Source organism: Podarcis cretensis (assembly GCF_951804945.1).
Source record: "Podarcis cretensis genome assembly, chromosome: 4".
NCBI lineage: Eukaryota > Metazoa > Chordata > Lepidosauria > Squamata > Lacertidae > Podarcis > Podarcis cretensis.
The window spans coordinates 56,314,564-56,331,472 of NC_137173.1; the positions used below are offsets into that span (position 1 = coordinate 56,314,564).

General features: G+C 41.5%; 1 protein-coding gene and 1 long non-coding RNA gene across 2 annotated transcripts in view; one reads left to right on the forward strand and one right to left on the reverse strand.

Annotated features, from left to right (window-relative positions):
* The window catches only part of LOC307215612, a 44,485-nt gene extending 39,126 nt beyond the window's left edge, over positions 1-5,359 (forward strand). Inside the window, exon 3 of the long non-coding RNA XR_013838588.1 lies at positions 4,814-5,359. This is a non-coding gene — a long non-coding RNA (uncharacterized lncRNA). The remainder of the gene's footprint in view (positions 1-4,813) is intronic.
* DSCAM (DS cell adhesion molecule) overlaps positions 1-16,909 on the reverse strand; it is a 331,349-nt gene that overhangs the window by 22,851 nt on the left and 291,589 nt on the right. The window contains exons 29-32 of the mRNA XM_079974881.1: positions 16,689-16,804; positions 13,878-14,027; positions 11,729-11,926; positions 6,867-7,169 (exon numbers count right to left, since the gene is read on the reverse strand). Coding sequence (XP_079831007.1) covers positions 6,867-7,169; positions 11,729-11,926; positions 13,878-14,027; positions 16,689-16,804 — 767 coding nt within the window. The remainder of the gene's footprint in view (positions 1-6,866; positions 7,170-11,728; positions 11,927-13,877; positions 14,028-16,688; positions 16,805-16,909) is intronic.

Consider the following 16,909-nt stretch of genomic DNA (forward strand, 5'->3'; position numbering starts at 1 on the left):
GTTGCTATCAGACCCTAGCAGATTCAAGCAATGACCAATCTACTATTCCTACGGCAACAACTGCCCACTGTGATGTCTTGCCATGTAAAGATACTTACCTAGCTCTTCACGGAGGCAGGTACCACTCTACCCATTCTGTCCAAGGGGATTTTATCACCCACAGGAGCAATAATAAATCTGTGCTGAGCATAAATTCTTGTAAATCTAGGAGTATAAGGTTTCTTGGCAACTAACATTGAACCACCACAGTGCACTTCGTTTGCCAAGTTTAGGATTAATGTCACCTCTAAATTTGTAACTTCTCCCCTAGAGCAGTTGAGGAAAGCCTACATTGTTTCAGTAAGGTTCAGAATTCAACACCCCTTGTTTCCCACCAAAATTGGAACTGCCTACTGCATCAGGCCACCGGTTCCTCTGGTCCACAAATGGGGAACCTGTGGTACTCCTGAATTTGTGGTACTATTTGTGCCAGTTGCTGATCATTGGCTATGCTGGTTAAGGCTGATGGAAAGTAGAGCCCAAAAACAAATGGAGGGCATCCCTCATCCCTGCTCTAGACCAGCATTGTTTATCCAACTGGATAAGCAGCTGTCCAGGGATGAAGTAGGAGATCTCTCCTGACCCTGCTATGTGGTACTGAGCTGAAATGCCACTGAGCCACAGTTCCTGCTGCTGGTGTGGTGTCATAGCATCATGAGGAAGCTTAATCAGACTGAGGACAGGAGTAGGAAGTCACCACAACCCAGTCTATTGAATCAGCCCATACATCTTCACTTGTAGGGAACAGAGTAGGTAGTTCCTAATGCAAATAATCTAAAAATGTTGGCAAGATAGGAATCTGATTTGTTTACGTAGGAGAATAGCAGTGGTTCCAGGGTATGTTTTTTTATAAGATTTGGAAACCATTTCCTGTTGGTTTTATTGGTTTCTCATAGGCAAATGTAATTGTGGTCGAACGTACTGAATAATTAAATATTTCATTTTTATGGTGCTTCACTGCAGTTTAAAAAAGTAAATGCTAATTTCATGGTCTTGTGGTTTCAAGTGTCCTAAGCGGTTTCATTTAACTGATTTTGTTGCATGTATAAAAGCAAACATCAGATCATAAATAGTCTGCACAGGCAAGGAACTGCAGTGGAGTCTAGGCAAGTTAGATGCAGTGTCTTAAATACTATCTGCAACAAAGCACAGGTATTGAAAAATAATGCAACTGGAACGAAATTGTCTGGGAGAGAAAATAAGGTTCTGCTCTCTTGATTTGACCTCTGAGGAGAAAATGGCTCAGAATGGATTGGATGACATGTACAATACATTACTAATTAGGCAATTAGGATTGCTTTTAAGATGTGGAAATTGCAGTCAGGCTTCAGAGATATAGTGCTATAAATGCACATTTTAAATAACTCCCTGCATTTCAAGTTGTTAAAATTAAATCAACTGAGAAATGCTAACCAGGTGTGATTATGTTGCAGTCACACATAATGTGTGTGGGGTTTGGGGGGGGCACGTGTGCATGTGGAGGAGGAAGGATGAGCAGTCAGACAGTCTTATGCTCTCAGTTTGGAGGGGCGGCAAGTGTGGTAAACAAAGACCAACTATATATTTGAATTGCTGAATAAAAGTATCAATAAGAAAATTGACTAAAATCCTCTCACACTTTACTTCACCCAGTGGGTCTGTATGGTCATTGATGTATAGATGATGCTACAAAGCTGCATTGGACATAATGAAGTAAAAAGACATAACAAAGTAAAATGGGTTAGGGAATTCCATCAATAATGGAAATAATGCTTATCTCTTTCATTTGCTTCCTACCCTTGGCAGAAGCAGCTCAGGAGTATACACGATCATCTCATTTCATCCTCACATTCCTGTAAAACAGGCAGAGACACACACTATTTCCTGAGCTTTGTGGCTGAGTAGAGATTTGCACCTAGATCCCCCTAGTTCAGATTTGGAGCTGTGCCTCTATTTTATTTTAAGCTGCTCCACAGTAAAAATGTTATAGACGTTATTTACAATTTACCATGAATCAACCTTCTAATGTTTGTACTATTGCTTGAATTTACTGCAGTGTTTCTAATTGGTATCAATGTGCAATAAATTTATTTCTCCTAGTGCAAAATATGCTTAAAAGTTACCAAAGAAGCAGAACTGAATGCAAATTGTTCCCCCCCCCCCTAAAATGCTGACTACAAATCTGTAAATTCCACAAGGGATTTTTCTGATATTCCAGATTGTGGAGATTTGAACATGAACAAAAGAGAATTCTTAGTGCTAGATTTTTTTTAGTGGGCATGTGCCTGATTTAGAAGTGATGAAAATATTTAGAAACATCAAATGCTTTTGAACTGTTTATTTAACACACAACAGGAACCAAACTAGCAATTTGTCTTTTGTGTTAGAGATTATCTCTTCGCTGACTAGAAGGGAACATTATTCACTTATTATTAGTTTAAGAATGCCAAACTAAAAGAGATACACACATACATGCTTACCGTATTTTTCGCTCGATAACACGCACCTGACCATAACACGCACATAGTTTTTAGAGGAGGAAAACAAGAAAAAAAAATTCTGAATGAAACAGTGGATGTATCATTTTTGTGCTTCATGCTGCGGCCACAGACATGTGATTTGACGGTGAGTTTGGGGTAGCCCAATGCAAAGATCCTGAGGATCCATGTGGATCCATGCTTTGTAACCACGTTTTTGCACCATTGCAGCCCTGTTTTTGCACCAGATCATTGCTATGTGATCTGATGGTGAATTTGGGGTGACTCAATGCAAAGATCCTGAGGATCCATGTGGATCCGTGATTGGAACCACGTTTTAAGTGGGGAGGGAAGGAAAAACATAGAAGGGACAAGGAGCACCGAGAGGGGTGTGCCGAGAAGCAGCTGGCTAAGAATGCAGGAGAGGGGTATAACGGGAGGGAGGAAAGGAAGGCAAAAGTTCCCCCACCCACCCACCCAAGCGAGCCAGCTCTCTCTCTCTCCCCCCCCCCACCTGCATGTTGCCTGCGAGTCCCTAGATGCAAGGAGAGGAGTTAGAAGGAAGGACGCTCTGCTTTCCCCTCTGCTTGCCTGGAGGGGAGGGGTTTTCTCTGCTCTTTGTTCCGTTTGAGCAAACACAGTAAGGAAACAGAAGCGGGTGGGCAGTAAGACCCTGAGGCAGAATGCAGGAAAGCAGCAGCTTCCTCTTTTCAAGGCTTCCCTTCTCTGGACGATTTGATATTTGCCTGATTTTTGCCTTCACTCGCGCCAGTCAGCTCCAGGGACCACACATTCGCTCAATAACATGCACAGACATTTCCCCTTACTTTTTAGGAGAAAAAATCTGCGTGTTATAGAGGGAAAAATACGGTAATTTTTCCTGGCTTGTTAGACTTCGCTAAGTCATATGTACTATATAGCAAATGTGTGTCAACTACTAGCAACAATGCACAGTAAACGTCATGAAAATACAAAGGTATTACCCCCAAAGGTAAACCTACACAGAATTTATGGATTCCTTTCGAAGGACGTTGGACTCAGTGGAGGGGAAAAAGTGACCACTATCTAAAGGTGCCAAAAGAAAGCCCAGATATTAGGACTATACACACCACTGTGGTCCAGAATAAGAAGCAGAACAAAGAATTGGTGAATTGTAAGAACTTACATTATTAGAAATTATCTAATGCCAGGACTTAAAAAACCTAGGGTTGCTATATTATTTTTGTTGAGTTGTGGGTTTTTTGCAAAATCTCAAAAAATGAAGTTTTTGAGCTATTTTTAAGGAAAATCGCCAACATGGGCTACCATATGCCCTAAATTACCACAGGACCAGGGTTAATGTGATGTATGAACTGAGCCATAGTTAGAACCAAACTTTGCTTTAACGTGAAAACCCAGCACACTGGTTTATACTGCTCAAATGTTCATGCTTGGTTCTTCACCTACTGCTGCTGCACTGCTGGGAAACTAACCAGAGCTAACCAAACAAACCTTGAGCAGCAACCAATTTGCTCCTTTCTTGCTGCTCGTGGTTTGTCTACAGAGAAACAAGCCATAACCTCAGGTTGGGATGTCATGACAAGACACACTGTGGCTTGTTTTCTGGCAGTGCAGGGGGAATAAGAGCGGAGGATGAGTGCAGTGAGAACAACAATACATACCACATACTATGTTTCCACATTGAAGAGTCCATTTTAATTATGGTTTAATGGGTTGTGAAAACCAGGCCACTGTACATACCCTGTCCTCTTTTCTCATAGGAGTTTCTTACACATGTCTAAAGAACCTGTTCAAAAATGTGCTTTTGTGTGTGAGAGACAGAGAGAAAGAATTCCTTCAGAAACAAAAAACAAACAAACAAACAGACTAACAAATGCAGCTATCCTTTGAATTTCACTCTTCTATGAATATTGCAATATAGTTGTCCAGCCCAAAATGTGTACAAAAATGTGCAAATTTGGGGAAGGTGCATCTGTTAGTGAAAATAATGTAAAAATGTACTATATTAGGGTGAATTGCTTCCACAAAAATGTGTATAAGGCAAATTTTCATTCAGAAATGTATATTAGAAGAAATGCACAATAATTCACTTGCTAAGAAGCAAATTGTTGTTTGGATAAATTATAGAAGAGAAGTAGATAATTTGAGACAAGGCAGAGGAAAATCCCTTTCTATGGAAAATGTTGCACAGCTATAAGTATACAGCCCTGAAAACCGTGCAGTTCAAAAGTGAGCATAATGGAGACAATAATTCATAATAAAAGGCAATATACCCGTGGAAGAGAGTCACTTTATTTTTATTTTATTTTTTATTACAGATGAGATGGCTGGATCATGATTTTAATAATCATCCCAAGTGAATGAAGATATTATTATACAAGATGCTTGGTATGTATTTCACATTTTCTCTGGGGATTTCTCTTTTTAATTTGCAATTGTTATTACCAAGTATTTATACCCTCAAGAAAAGTACTTTGGAAAGTGGTCTCTTTTTCTCCTTCTAAGGGTGTCCATAAATCCTAGGTAATACATTTGCAGTGGAGTACAGTAGCTTAGAACTTCTGGAAGTGGATCTAGGTTACCCAAAACAAGGGCCTATTGATGCAATCCCATGTCTACTTTCCTCTTCCCTGCGGGTAGTAATGATAGTGTGACATGACACAATCACATTGTGCAATTTCTCTGCCCACTATGGTAGCCAGTGATGTGGACCAGGGTCAAATAAAGGCATAACATGGTGTATTTTATTACTCTGGAAAGGGGAAGAGGAACTAGACAGAGGACATCTAGTTTAGTCCCACGCATGGAACAGCACTATATGAAAGATTATATAAAGCATTCTACAGACATTAAAAAAATCTTGCAGAAACAAGAGAGCAGAATAATCTCAACCCCTTAAATCCCTTTCTTCCTAAATTGACATACCATTCAGTATCTACTGAACAGAGGACCAGCATTGTATACACCCCTCTGACATTTTATAAATACATAATGAAAGGAGAAAGTATCAGTAGCAATTTTGTTCTATTAGGAATTGGACTGGAACAAGCTGAAACAGCCATCTAATTCTGCCATAAAGTGAATAATAACTTGGGCCACAAATGATCTGAAGGGATTCATATGCTGTTTCCTTATCTATCCCTCAAGACATTCTAGTCTCTGGATTTTTTGCATTTTCATTTTTTACTTCCTATACACCAGTTACCTATAATAATTTGGTGTTGATGGATGCAAAAGAAAGAAACAACAGTGACAGGAAAATGTATTGCTTCTATTTGCAGTAAACGTCAGTGAACTTTTCCAACATTCTCTTGAGGGCAGTGAAAAGGAACTGCTATGTCACATTGTCTTTTATTTATGAAGAGAGGAGATCCTGCAGTTAAGTACCAAAAATGTAATAAATGGAGCAGGGGCAAAGGAGACACCCCCCCTCCAAAAACTAGACAGATAGAATTGCCCCCTCCCAAATATGTTGCTGTCTGCTCTTGATTGTATGCTTGACAATACTGATGGCAAGATCAATACTGACCTATTGGCTCTCCTCTATTTGGGGAGCACAGTTACTCCAGTCTTGCCCTGTGAAGTGGGGCCATCAGTGGGAAACCACTGTTCCTTGTCCTCCTTACTCAGAGGAGGCTTCAGTGGTGTTTGTGCCTGGTCCAGCCATGAGGAAAGTAGCAGTTGACCAATATCAGGTCACGTTAGAAAAGGCCTAGAGCTACACTTTACAATTTATTTTGGTAGAGACTAGCATTTTTAGTGTACCTGTCCCCCCGCCCCGGTGAAATACACTTAAATTGTGACACCCTCTTTGTTTCTCTGACTAGTATTCGGTTCCTTCACATGTATGACCCAATTCAAACAAGATCAGACAGGGAATTGTATGACAACACAACACTATATAACCAATCTGATGGGCTACTTGAAGGTATTACTGAGGACAATGTAAATGAATAAACAAACATTTCTTGAAATAGTGCTGAAAAATTACCCAAAAGGAGGGAATATTTTTTCAGATTGCTGAAAATCTTTGTCCCCCTGACAAAAATGGTGGGTGGGGGGAAAGCAAGTGTCTATTCAGGTCTTTTAAAAAGCCTTTGGATTATTTGTGTGTGCTTTAAAAAATTGATATTCATGGTATCAGAACATGGTGAGATATTGAGGCTCTGGTGTCAGGTTGACTGCCTTTTGCTCATTCTGAGCTTACACCTCTGCTTAACAAAATGCGAAAGCAACAATATGCATGCGCTTTGTGAATATTTGATAGAACTGTTAAGTACGTTCGTTTCCGTTAAGAAATTTTCAAAACGCAACATCCACAGGATGTAATTGAGAGCGGAAGGAATTAGCAGAGTGTCCTAAGGCACTTACCTGGCCGATGTGCCTTTGGAACAGCCATGTTCGTCACGCGTCCTGCATCCTGAGGTTTGGGAGGCGATGCAGTAAACCTGCAAATCCCCGATTCGGATGGGGTGCTTGAGGTCAGGCTGTCTGTATATTCATTAGTCCCTGCCGTAAGCTGCTCTGATGATGTGTCTGATATGAAGCATTCCGTGATGGTAAACTTGGCATGTCGCAGCTGCTCTTCCATCTTGGCGTGTTCATATGCTCTTGCCAGCTCTTCATAGGTGGAGGAGGCACTTTCTGTGGAGACCATGCTGCTCCTTGCTCGGTCTAAACACCAGAAGGAAAAAGAAAGAAAGAACAGGCAATCACTTCAGCATGGGTTTTTAATCCACCAAAGGCCACTACAGGGATGATTCCATAGTTCACCATTTAGCTCTTACACACTGGTCAGCTTGGGCAATAAGAGCATTCTGGTATAGGAAGGTAAAAAGGCTATGCTTTCCTGGCAGTTTTCTGGACTTGCATCACAAAAATCATGTTTTATTTGTGGAGGGGAAAAAAGAGGGTATTCAGCAGTGAAAGAGGTGTAAATATTTTTGTTTCCATTAGCACCTTTTCCTCTTTATGATTCCAGATTTAAATACGAGACAGAAGGGATAATTGCAGCCCACAGAGAACAGTACTTGTTGTGCTCATTTTCTCACACTTCAACACACGTTTCATGTAATGAAGCTCCTGTGGTGAATTGTTATTGTTGCACATCATCCCAGTCTCAGAGAGGTGCAAGATTCCAGGGTTTCCAGGCACATACCCAGGGTTTGTGTTTCCTTTTAGAAATGAGGCCAGTGGAGAATGTTGCCTCTTTATAATATATAGTTTATTTACACATATATACAACCTGAGCCTACAATGGCATTAACATTAACACCCAAACAAAAGGGTCTTGTTTCTCAAATAGCCTTGGATTCAAACAGACATGAAACACTGCTGTCAAACATTGCTCTCTGTCTCTCCGACTCTCTAAACTCAGGCTTCTTCCTTCTAACTAACAGCATGCTGGGTTGGGCCCCCACCCACTTGCCACTTCTCACAGAGCCCCTTTCCTTTGTTTCCCTTAATAGCCCATCACCCAGGCTATCACCTCAACACAGAAAGCTAGCCTGGCTTATAATTTAACACTTGCTGGATCCAGGGGTTAGAAGGATCTTGCATACAGCCTCCCCGCCCCCCCCCCCAAAAAAAACCTTCATAACATTTTTATAGTGAGACAACAGACACAGACACAGACACAAAATATGGCCTGCAGGTTTCCTGCTTCTGTTCTGTTGTCTTCTTGTTAGTTGCTTTACACCAGGTCAGTCTATCAAGCTCAGTACAGTCATACCTCGGGTTATAGCCGCTTCAGGTTGTGTTTTTTTGGGTTGCGGACTGCCGAAACCTGGAAGTACCAGAATGGGTTACTTCTGGGCTTCGGCAGTTGCACATGCACAGAAGCACTAAATTGTGCTTTGCGCATGCGCAGACGTGCAGATGCGAGTTGCAAACATGCATCCCGCACAGATCACGTTCGCAACCCAAGCGTCCACTGTATTGTCTACACTGACAGTAGCTATCCAGACTGAGATCTCTTCCTGCGCTACCTGGAGATGCCAGGGAATGAACGCAGGGCCATCTGCATGCAAAGCAGATGCCTTAACCCATTAAGCTATGGCCCTTCCAAGTCAGTCTGCCCATTCCACACAACGTATCCCATAAATAGGTATATTGGTCACCATATGCCTGGAACCTGCTGTTGATCTGAGCCTACCAAGTCAATAGCAGCATAACTACAAATGTGAATGTGTAAAAAAGGGTTTTGGGATTCAGGCACCACTATCATTAACATTAATGGGAGTTGTGCAGCTGTTTCCTCCTGTTATCAGTGCATTATTCGAAACATAAATTTAGTTGACGCAAATGAACTTATATGCACAAAATGTATCCTCATCTCACCTCCCACAGTACTTCTTAAATTATCTCATTTCAGGTACTTTCTCATACAAAGCATACTGAGATGAGAGCTTAACCTCTTATACTTAGTAGATGGTTCAGGAATTTTAGATGGGAGGAAAATGTTTGGGTGGGGGATAGGAGTCTCCTAACAGCTATCAGCAACCCTAACATACTACAGTTTCTAGGATTCTTTGGGGGGAAGCCGTGGCTGTTTCAGGTGTTACAATACTGCTTAAATGCATAGTGCAGATGGAGCCGGACTTATCACATTGTGGCAATAAATGCAGGCAACCCTGTTGTAGGAAAGGAAAGGCCTTGGTGGTCCATCCTTGGTGTGTCCTCATGTAACAAGGGAATGGTGAATATCATAATGATCTAGCATTTTTCTAGTATAGTAATCACACTAAAATTCATTTCAACAGCATTATTTCATCTGGTAAGGTAAAGGTAAAGGGACCCCTGACCATTAGGTCCAGTCGTGGCCGACTCTGGGGTTGCGATGCTCATCTCGCTTTATTGGCCAAGGGAGCCGGCGTACAGCTAACATGACTAAGCCACTTCTGGCAAACCAGAGCAGCGCACAGAAACACCGTTTGCCTTCTTGCTGGAGCGGTACCTATTTATCTACTGGCACTTTGATGTGCTTTCGAACTACTAGGTTGGCAGGAGCTGGGGCCGAGCAACGGGAGCTCACCCCATCGTGGGGATTCAAACTGCCGACCTTCTGATCGGCAAGTCCTAGGCTCTGTGGTTTAACCCACAGTGCACCCGTGTCCCATTTCATCTGGTAGGAAGGAGCAAAATTTCTATAGAATGTAGCTTTCCTAATAGAACCAAGGTTAGTATTGAAGAAATGTATTTAAAAGCTCACATTCTAAAGCCTATTACCATGATTGTTCTGTAATGATGAAATGCCTGAATAGAACTTTTAGATTGTCTCCCTCTTTGGCCCCAGGTGAGATTGTCTGGCTTGTCCATACCCACTATCTAGCCCATAAAATAATAAGGCTTGTTAGTGAAATGTTTTGAAAGCATAGCTGGATACCTACTGGAGTGGACCTTTCATAACTCCCAGCTATTGATGTCTGGACAGAGCTTCTTAATTGGCTTCGGATGGCTGTTTTGATTGACATTTGGTACTGTCACTTCAAGCAAGGGTTCATTATTGCTTACCTCCCTGGTTCTCTGACTGCCAGGTGGCCCAGGAAGGCAAGTCTAAGAGTTACTGTAGAGCTGGCTAGCTCATTTTTTCATTCATATTGAACAACTTTCACAAATCATTTTAGTTCTACATCCTCCCAGAAGGATGGTTTCCCCCACCCCCACAAAATTTGTTCCAAAGTATATCGCTGCCATTAGTTCTTCATGAAAATTTGCTAGGATTTTAGTGTGAACTTCTCCTAATAGACACGTATCATACTGAATTGTGCTCAATATATTCAGTTCTGCAAGGAAATTTTTGCATGTTATTTTCATAATATATGCACTGTAATGCACACTTCAGTATATACAATTTTGTATAAATTGCTTGGCTGGAAATTCAGAGAAGTGCACATTTCAAATCATGGCTGGACTACAGTTTGTGTATTATTTCAGTAAATGAGAATTAGGTAGGTTCACCTTTAATTGTTAATTGGATTGAATTTCTCCCCCATCCTTATAGAATATAGCCTTCTGGCTAGAAAACTTTCTTGATTATTTGAAGAGATACCCATCACATCTTGGAGAAGGTGATACCCCTTCCAACTTAAAGAAGAGGGCAGAAAGAGAGAGAACCCCCTTCAGCAATTTCCATTTTGATGAGTTTCTAGCTGGAGTTAATTACAGCTGGGGGAGTAGGGCTCAAAAGCAGTTCCCTTTGGACCTGCTGACTATTGAAAGAACTTCTGTTTGTGCTCCATTCTGTATTTTCATGAACAACAAATATTACAAATGACAACGCAAGTCCCCAATGTCCCTTCATTCAAAGGGGAGAATTCAACAATAGAGTGGTACCTCAGGTTAAGAACTTAACTCGTTCTGGAGGTCCGTTCTTAACCTGAAACTGTTCTTAACCTGAAGCACCACTTTAGCTAATGGGGCCCCCCGCTGCTGCTGCGCCGCTGAAGCACAATTTCTGTTCTCATCCTGAAGCAAAGTTCTTAACCCGAGGTACTATTTCTGGGTTAGCGGAGTCTGTAACCTGAAGCGTATGTAACCCAAGGTACCACTGTACATTATTAGTATATGCACTTTTGGATGAGGGTGTGGTCAGATTTTTTAGTTACAAAAATTCAACCTGGTAACAGTGAGAGCAAGTCTCAGGGCTCATGCACTTCCATGTCTCTCAGACCACAAGAAGAACATAAGGTTCAATCATGCTGTATTCTTTGGGTCTCCACAATGCTGTCCTACGGCAGTCCTGAGGAAAATTCCTCCTCTGTTTGCTTTAGGGCAGCGATTGCCAAACTTGGCTCCCCAGCTGTTTTGGGACTACAATTCCCATCATCCCTGACCACTGGTCCTGTTAGCTAGGGCTGATGGGAGTTGTAGTCCTAAAACAGCTGGAGGGCCATCACTGCTTTAGGGGAAAGCCCCCCACTGGTATTAATGGGAATTTCTTCCCAAAGCCAACAGCAACTTCAGAAGATAACATTTCCTCAGGTCCTCAGCACAGGAGAAAATTTAAATCCCCCCCATCTTCTGCTATCCCACTAAATACAAGCCCTCTCCAACTTCTGCCTGCTGCTATTAACATGTGGAAACAGCTCTAAGGGTTAAATGTAAAGATGCATTTATTGTCGTATCTGGTTGGGTGCTCAGCTAAAATCAAATATGCTAAATCAAATACAGCAAATGTCCTGTTCTGATTATAATGTTGTCTTGAATCTGAAGTCTAGGAACAAAGATTATACCTGTATCTTGTGATGGGCTGACACTGTAGCTGTCGCTTTCTTTATCCACTGACCCTGCTGCCCTGGGTGTTGGTAGCCTCCAGTCTGTTGTTAAGGTGTGGGCTGATATTGTGGGATGAGGTCTGTTGAGAGTCCATTGGCTAGCATATCTGTTGCGAGCTGTGGGCCCAGCTTTTGCATTCCTCCTTGTTGTAGGATCTGCAGTGAAAACACAGAGTATTCAGTGTTGGCACTGAATACTAGATTAGACAAGAAAAGAAGCTGAGCAACTGGCTGAATAGAATTACTGCTGAGTGATGGAGCCTCAGGATGGAAATGAATATCAGTGGGGCCTATCTGTAGGTATATGCATTTATTATCAATTTCTTTCAGCATCTATGATATATAAGTTTCAAAGCTATTCTAAACTTTTATTATTGCAAGTATGGCAAACCTTTGACCCTTCAGATTGTGCTGAACTACAACTCCCATCAGCCCCAGCAATCATGGCTGATGGTCAGGGGTGAAGGAAATTGTAGTTTAGCAATATATGGAGGGTCAAAAGTTTCCTGCACCTGCATTATTGGTTCATTTTTCTTTGACAAAGCTTGATTTCCAGGCAAGTGATCATTTTTTGTATCATGTGGACTAAATTTTGTTTGAGGATTTTAAAAAAAAGCATTATCTAGAAATCAATAATTAAAGAATTGTGTCCGATGTCTAATACCCATTTACTCTTTTATTTATTTAAAGAATGGGTGGGTATGGATTTTGTGGAAATAGTATTAGGACATTAAAGCAGAGGGAAAATATTTTTCTTTTGAAGCATCTGAGAGGGTTTTCATAGAATCATAGAGTTGGTGTTACTAAGACTGGGATATAACAGTATTAAAAATATAAATTCAAACTTATTAAATAGGTTATTTGATTGGGCTCTTTTTATTATTATTAAAATAGAAAAGCCACTTCTTTTACATTGCATTGAAACTATTTAAAAAGGAGTGAGTTAAGGATAAGTAGTCATAGAAGGATTATTCATGATTCATCCCTTCTCATTGACAGATTGGCAGGTTTCTTAATTACAAAGCCATTTAAAAATGCAAACTGTCCATATGTTGTTCACTGTCTGAAAAAAAGGGACAATCAGCAATAAAAATGGTGTCCCATCTTTTCTGTGGAGCAAAGAAAATAGCTAGATGAATAGCTCAGCAAAACAAAACCAGCTCAATTTAATGGTATGCCACAGCTTTATATATTGATTATGCAATGCATTTTGTAAACTTCATATAATCAGTGCCAAAATGTTAGGAAACATTCCACGCATTAGCAAACTATACTGGATTCTTGTCAAGATGAAAAACTTCAGAATGATGTATCTGCTTACTCAGTATCTCTTCTGTGCAATGGGTTTTGTAAATCACACACAATCAAAGCCAGACTGTTGGGAAATATTCCAAACGTTGGAAAACTTATTGGATTTTTTCTAAATTTAAAAAGCTTTGACTGTCATACTTCCTTGCTGATCAGTATTTTACATTGCAACCTCACAGTAAAAGAAAACTTACAAGAACCAGTGCGGAAGACGGCGGATCAATTTCTGTTGTTAGGGAAGGTAATCAGCAGCAACACATAACTCAGGTGTTATATTTTCTCTAGAATGCAAGGACCTCTGCAGATGGGTCCAAAATATACTCATTATTCAAAGCAAGGGAAAAGTGCTAGCTCTGATCCAGCACCAGTGTGGCTGCATTCCACCCCACATTATGTACTGGGGTGGGGGGCAGGGTGTGGAGAAGCAGGTCAAGGAGAAATAACCCTGCTGTCAAACATTATCATCTTCCCATATTTTAAGGTATGTGCCAAGACATGGAAAAGAGGAGCACACAGCCTCCAAAGAAATGGAAGGGAGAAGCAGCAGCAGCTTGCCAGGTGGAGTGGAGCTTCCTGGCAGATGAGTCACTGTCACTTACCAGGAAGGAGAGAGGGAAGACCAAGGAAACAGAAAGGACAGGGCAGAGTAAATGAACTAGTGGTGCCCTGTTGGTGCCTTTGCATAGCGCCACCCTCTCTGCTGCCTCGCCCTGTACCCTCCTGGTAAGCAACAGACTTTGCAGCATATTTGTTTATTTTTTATATTACAACCACAAAACAAAGTGTCCTAAATACTTACTTGTTCCTGGCCGGGCGTCAGAAACATCTACCAGTGGTCCAGTGGCTTGTGAGACAGACTGGTAATGCACTGTGTGTGTAACAGTCAACGACTTCTGTTTCGATGTCTCCCCAAAATCAGCATCAGTTAACAAGACTGTAGATCGATCATCTACGAGAAAGGCAATGACAGAGCAGAATATCTTAATGGTGTCCCACTTTTGGCTGATTTTCTAAGAATGAATGAATGAATATCACTTCTATAGTCTTCACTACATCTTAGAATGTAATAACCTGGGCAAATGAATTTTGTCTCGCCTTGCTTTTGCCCAGAGCTAATTAACAAGGGAAGAGATCTTTTTTTCAGGTGAGAAGCTTCTTTTCCACCATAGCAAGGACTAACATGGAAAGTACTGTTTACTTCCAGTGTGACTCTTCCACCCCCAGATATATGAATAATGGCAAAAAGGCAAGATGTAAAAGTGATGCTGCTGTGATTATAGAAATCGCAGAAAAGTGCACTACTTCTGCATGCCATATGCTTCTTCATGCACTGGCAGCTCCACAGTACATAATGGCATGTGCATGGAAGAGAAATTATTGCCCAAAATGGCTCTGTATACTTTCCCTTTTCCCACACAGTCCTGCAGTACCCTATTTTAATAATATCAATATCAACTTATTCCCTTCCCCCTCAAGTATATTATCTCTTTATGAGAGAACACATCAACAAATACCATTTCCTTCTGACTCAAGTTGATAGCTTTCCTTTTCCTTTTAAGCTATAATTAGATACGGGGCGTTATGAGTTAAGAAAAATAAATGGTTTAAGTAGGCGGCAGAAAACATAAAAATATGACAATGGGTCTGTTCCAACCCTACAGGAGTTAATGGTGAACCACCCACTGCCACTGAAGCTTGTAAAAACAATCTATTTCTATGCATCGTACTATCAGGATTGACACATTTAACTTCCACCTACATTGCTGCAGTCACTACTGGATAGTCTTAATTGCAGTAAGAACTACAGGGAATGCAAACACTGAAGTACCATATGACTTTTAAATATATTTTCCAGACAGGCTGCCAACGGTGGGACAATCAAGTATTTCCTAAACATTTCCTCCCCCCACCCCCTGGATAAGAAACCATTAACATGAAGAACCATGCATAATAATACTAAATATACATTTTGCCCAAAAAAGGTCTTAAGTAGGATGAACACAATTCTCCACCCCTGGCAAAAAGAGCTGCCTCTTTTCAAGTTGGCAATAAAACCTCTGGGCAATGAGCCATGTGGAAGCTCACCAAAGGTCTGGATCATGACTCGCTACTCTGTGTTAGACACAGCCTATTACAGAAGCAACGATCAGGTTGCATCTGCAGCGGCCACACATTTAAAACATGCCCCCGCCAAAGTATCATGGGAACTGTAGTTTGCTAAGGATGCTGGGAACTGATATGCAACCTGCATCTGCACTACAAACTCTGCTGCCCATGGACTGCAACACAAGGGTAACCCCCTCCCCCGTGTGATAAAGCTTGGCAGCAGCGAAACAGCAGAGAAGCAAAATTAGGAAAATAAACAAAGTAGAACCCAAATGCAGGATTAGCCATTTTTAAAGCGAGCCCTGCCATCACTGCACTTTTCCAAGAGCTGGATCATTAGGAGTTCTGTGTTCCCACAGCAATTCTGAAAATCTGGGTTCACAAGGTGAGCCACCAGTGTTCAACTTTATAAATCCTGATCTAAGGAATGATTTGTCTAGGGATTTTCTGACAGCAAGGTCAAGTGCATAAAATGTATTAAGGGACGAGTCTATGCTTACCCAGAGGCCTGCTGAAGGCCACAGGAAGAGATGCTTGACCAGCACACACACAGAGAGAGATGTCCACTAGTGGGTTAAGACTTATGTACCTAGAGGTCCCCCAGAATGCAGGTGGAAACAGTGGTGGCTGGTGCCCATTGGGAATAATAGGGCGGAAAGCAGGCAGGCTGAAAGTAGGTGGAGCCAGAACTAATGACAGGTGGAGTTAACTAATTCTAGTTTTTCCCTCTTCCTCCATCCTACAGAAATCTACACAAAGGCAACACTGATAGACTGAGGAGGAAGCTGACAGTCAGTGCCACCCCCCTAAACTGATTGTAAGTTGGAAGGCAATCAGGTGGGGGCTGACTGTTGCTGATGGGGCAGTGCCCCATTTGCCCTAATGGACCAACTTCCATGGGGTGGAAAGCTCCACTGGTACAGATGTTTCCCCAGAAGTATTCAAACTGTAGCAGTGGCGGGGGGGGGGGCACATGTAAACTGACCCAACTTTTCCTTTCTATGGGCTGGATTCAATGATTTTCTAGGGGAAGTCAGGTCTCTTATGCTGCACAATAGGGCTCTTTGTCTCCTCGCCTCCCCTCGTTGTCCCCCAGATTGGCTCAGTGTGGACTTGGGTGGAAACCCAGAACAGGCTGTGGGCTGAGGAGAAGGGAGATCATTCATCTGACAAGCCGAAATGCTTCTACTGACAGAATGAGCTGCTTGGTGCTATGTTGAATTCCTCCCTGCATGTGCATCAAAACCATCCCAGCCACCTTCTTTGCAATTTTCTTCTTAAACTACAGAGCTTGGTCTCACTGAAAACTTTTTCATTTCACATGCAGTACCGAGTCAGGACTTTTATCATCAAAACAAAAGCAAGAATGTAAGAAAAAGTATCTGGAGAGGCTGTTTTCTATTCCTTAAACGTTGCTTTTTGTAATACCTTAAGAGAAACAACACAGAGCTAGTGAGATCCTCTTGTTGTACAAAGGCACCTCATGAGCTTATTGCTGGCTTACCAATGGTTTCCATTGTATCCCTCTCTTCAATCAGAAGCTGAGCTCTGGGAATATCTATGTGCATTCTGAGGGTCTGCTGTTGCTTATTAAGTGTATCCGATGTCCTTGTGTTTTTACTAGAAATCAGAACAACAACAAACCAAACAAAAAAAGGGGGGAACAGGCATTAAAGTCGAATGAAGAAATTACCTAAATTCTTTTATTAGTTTAAAAGCAAAATA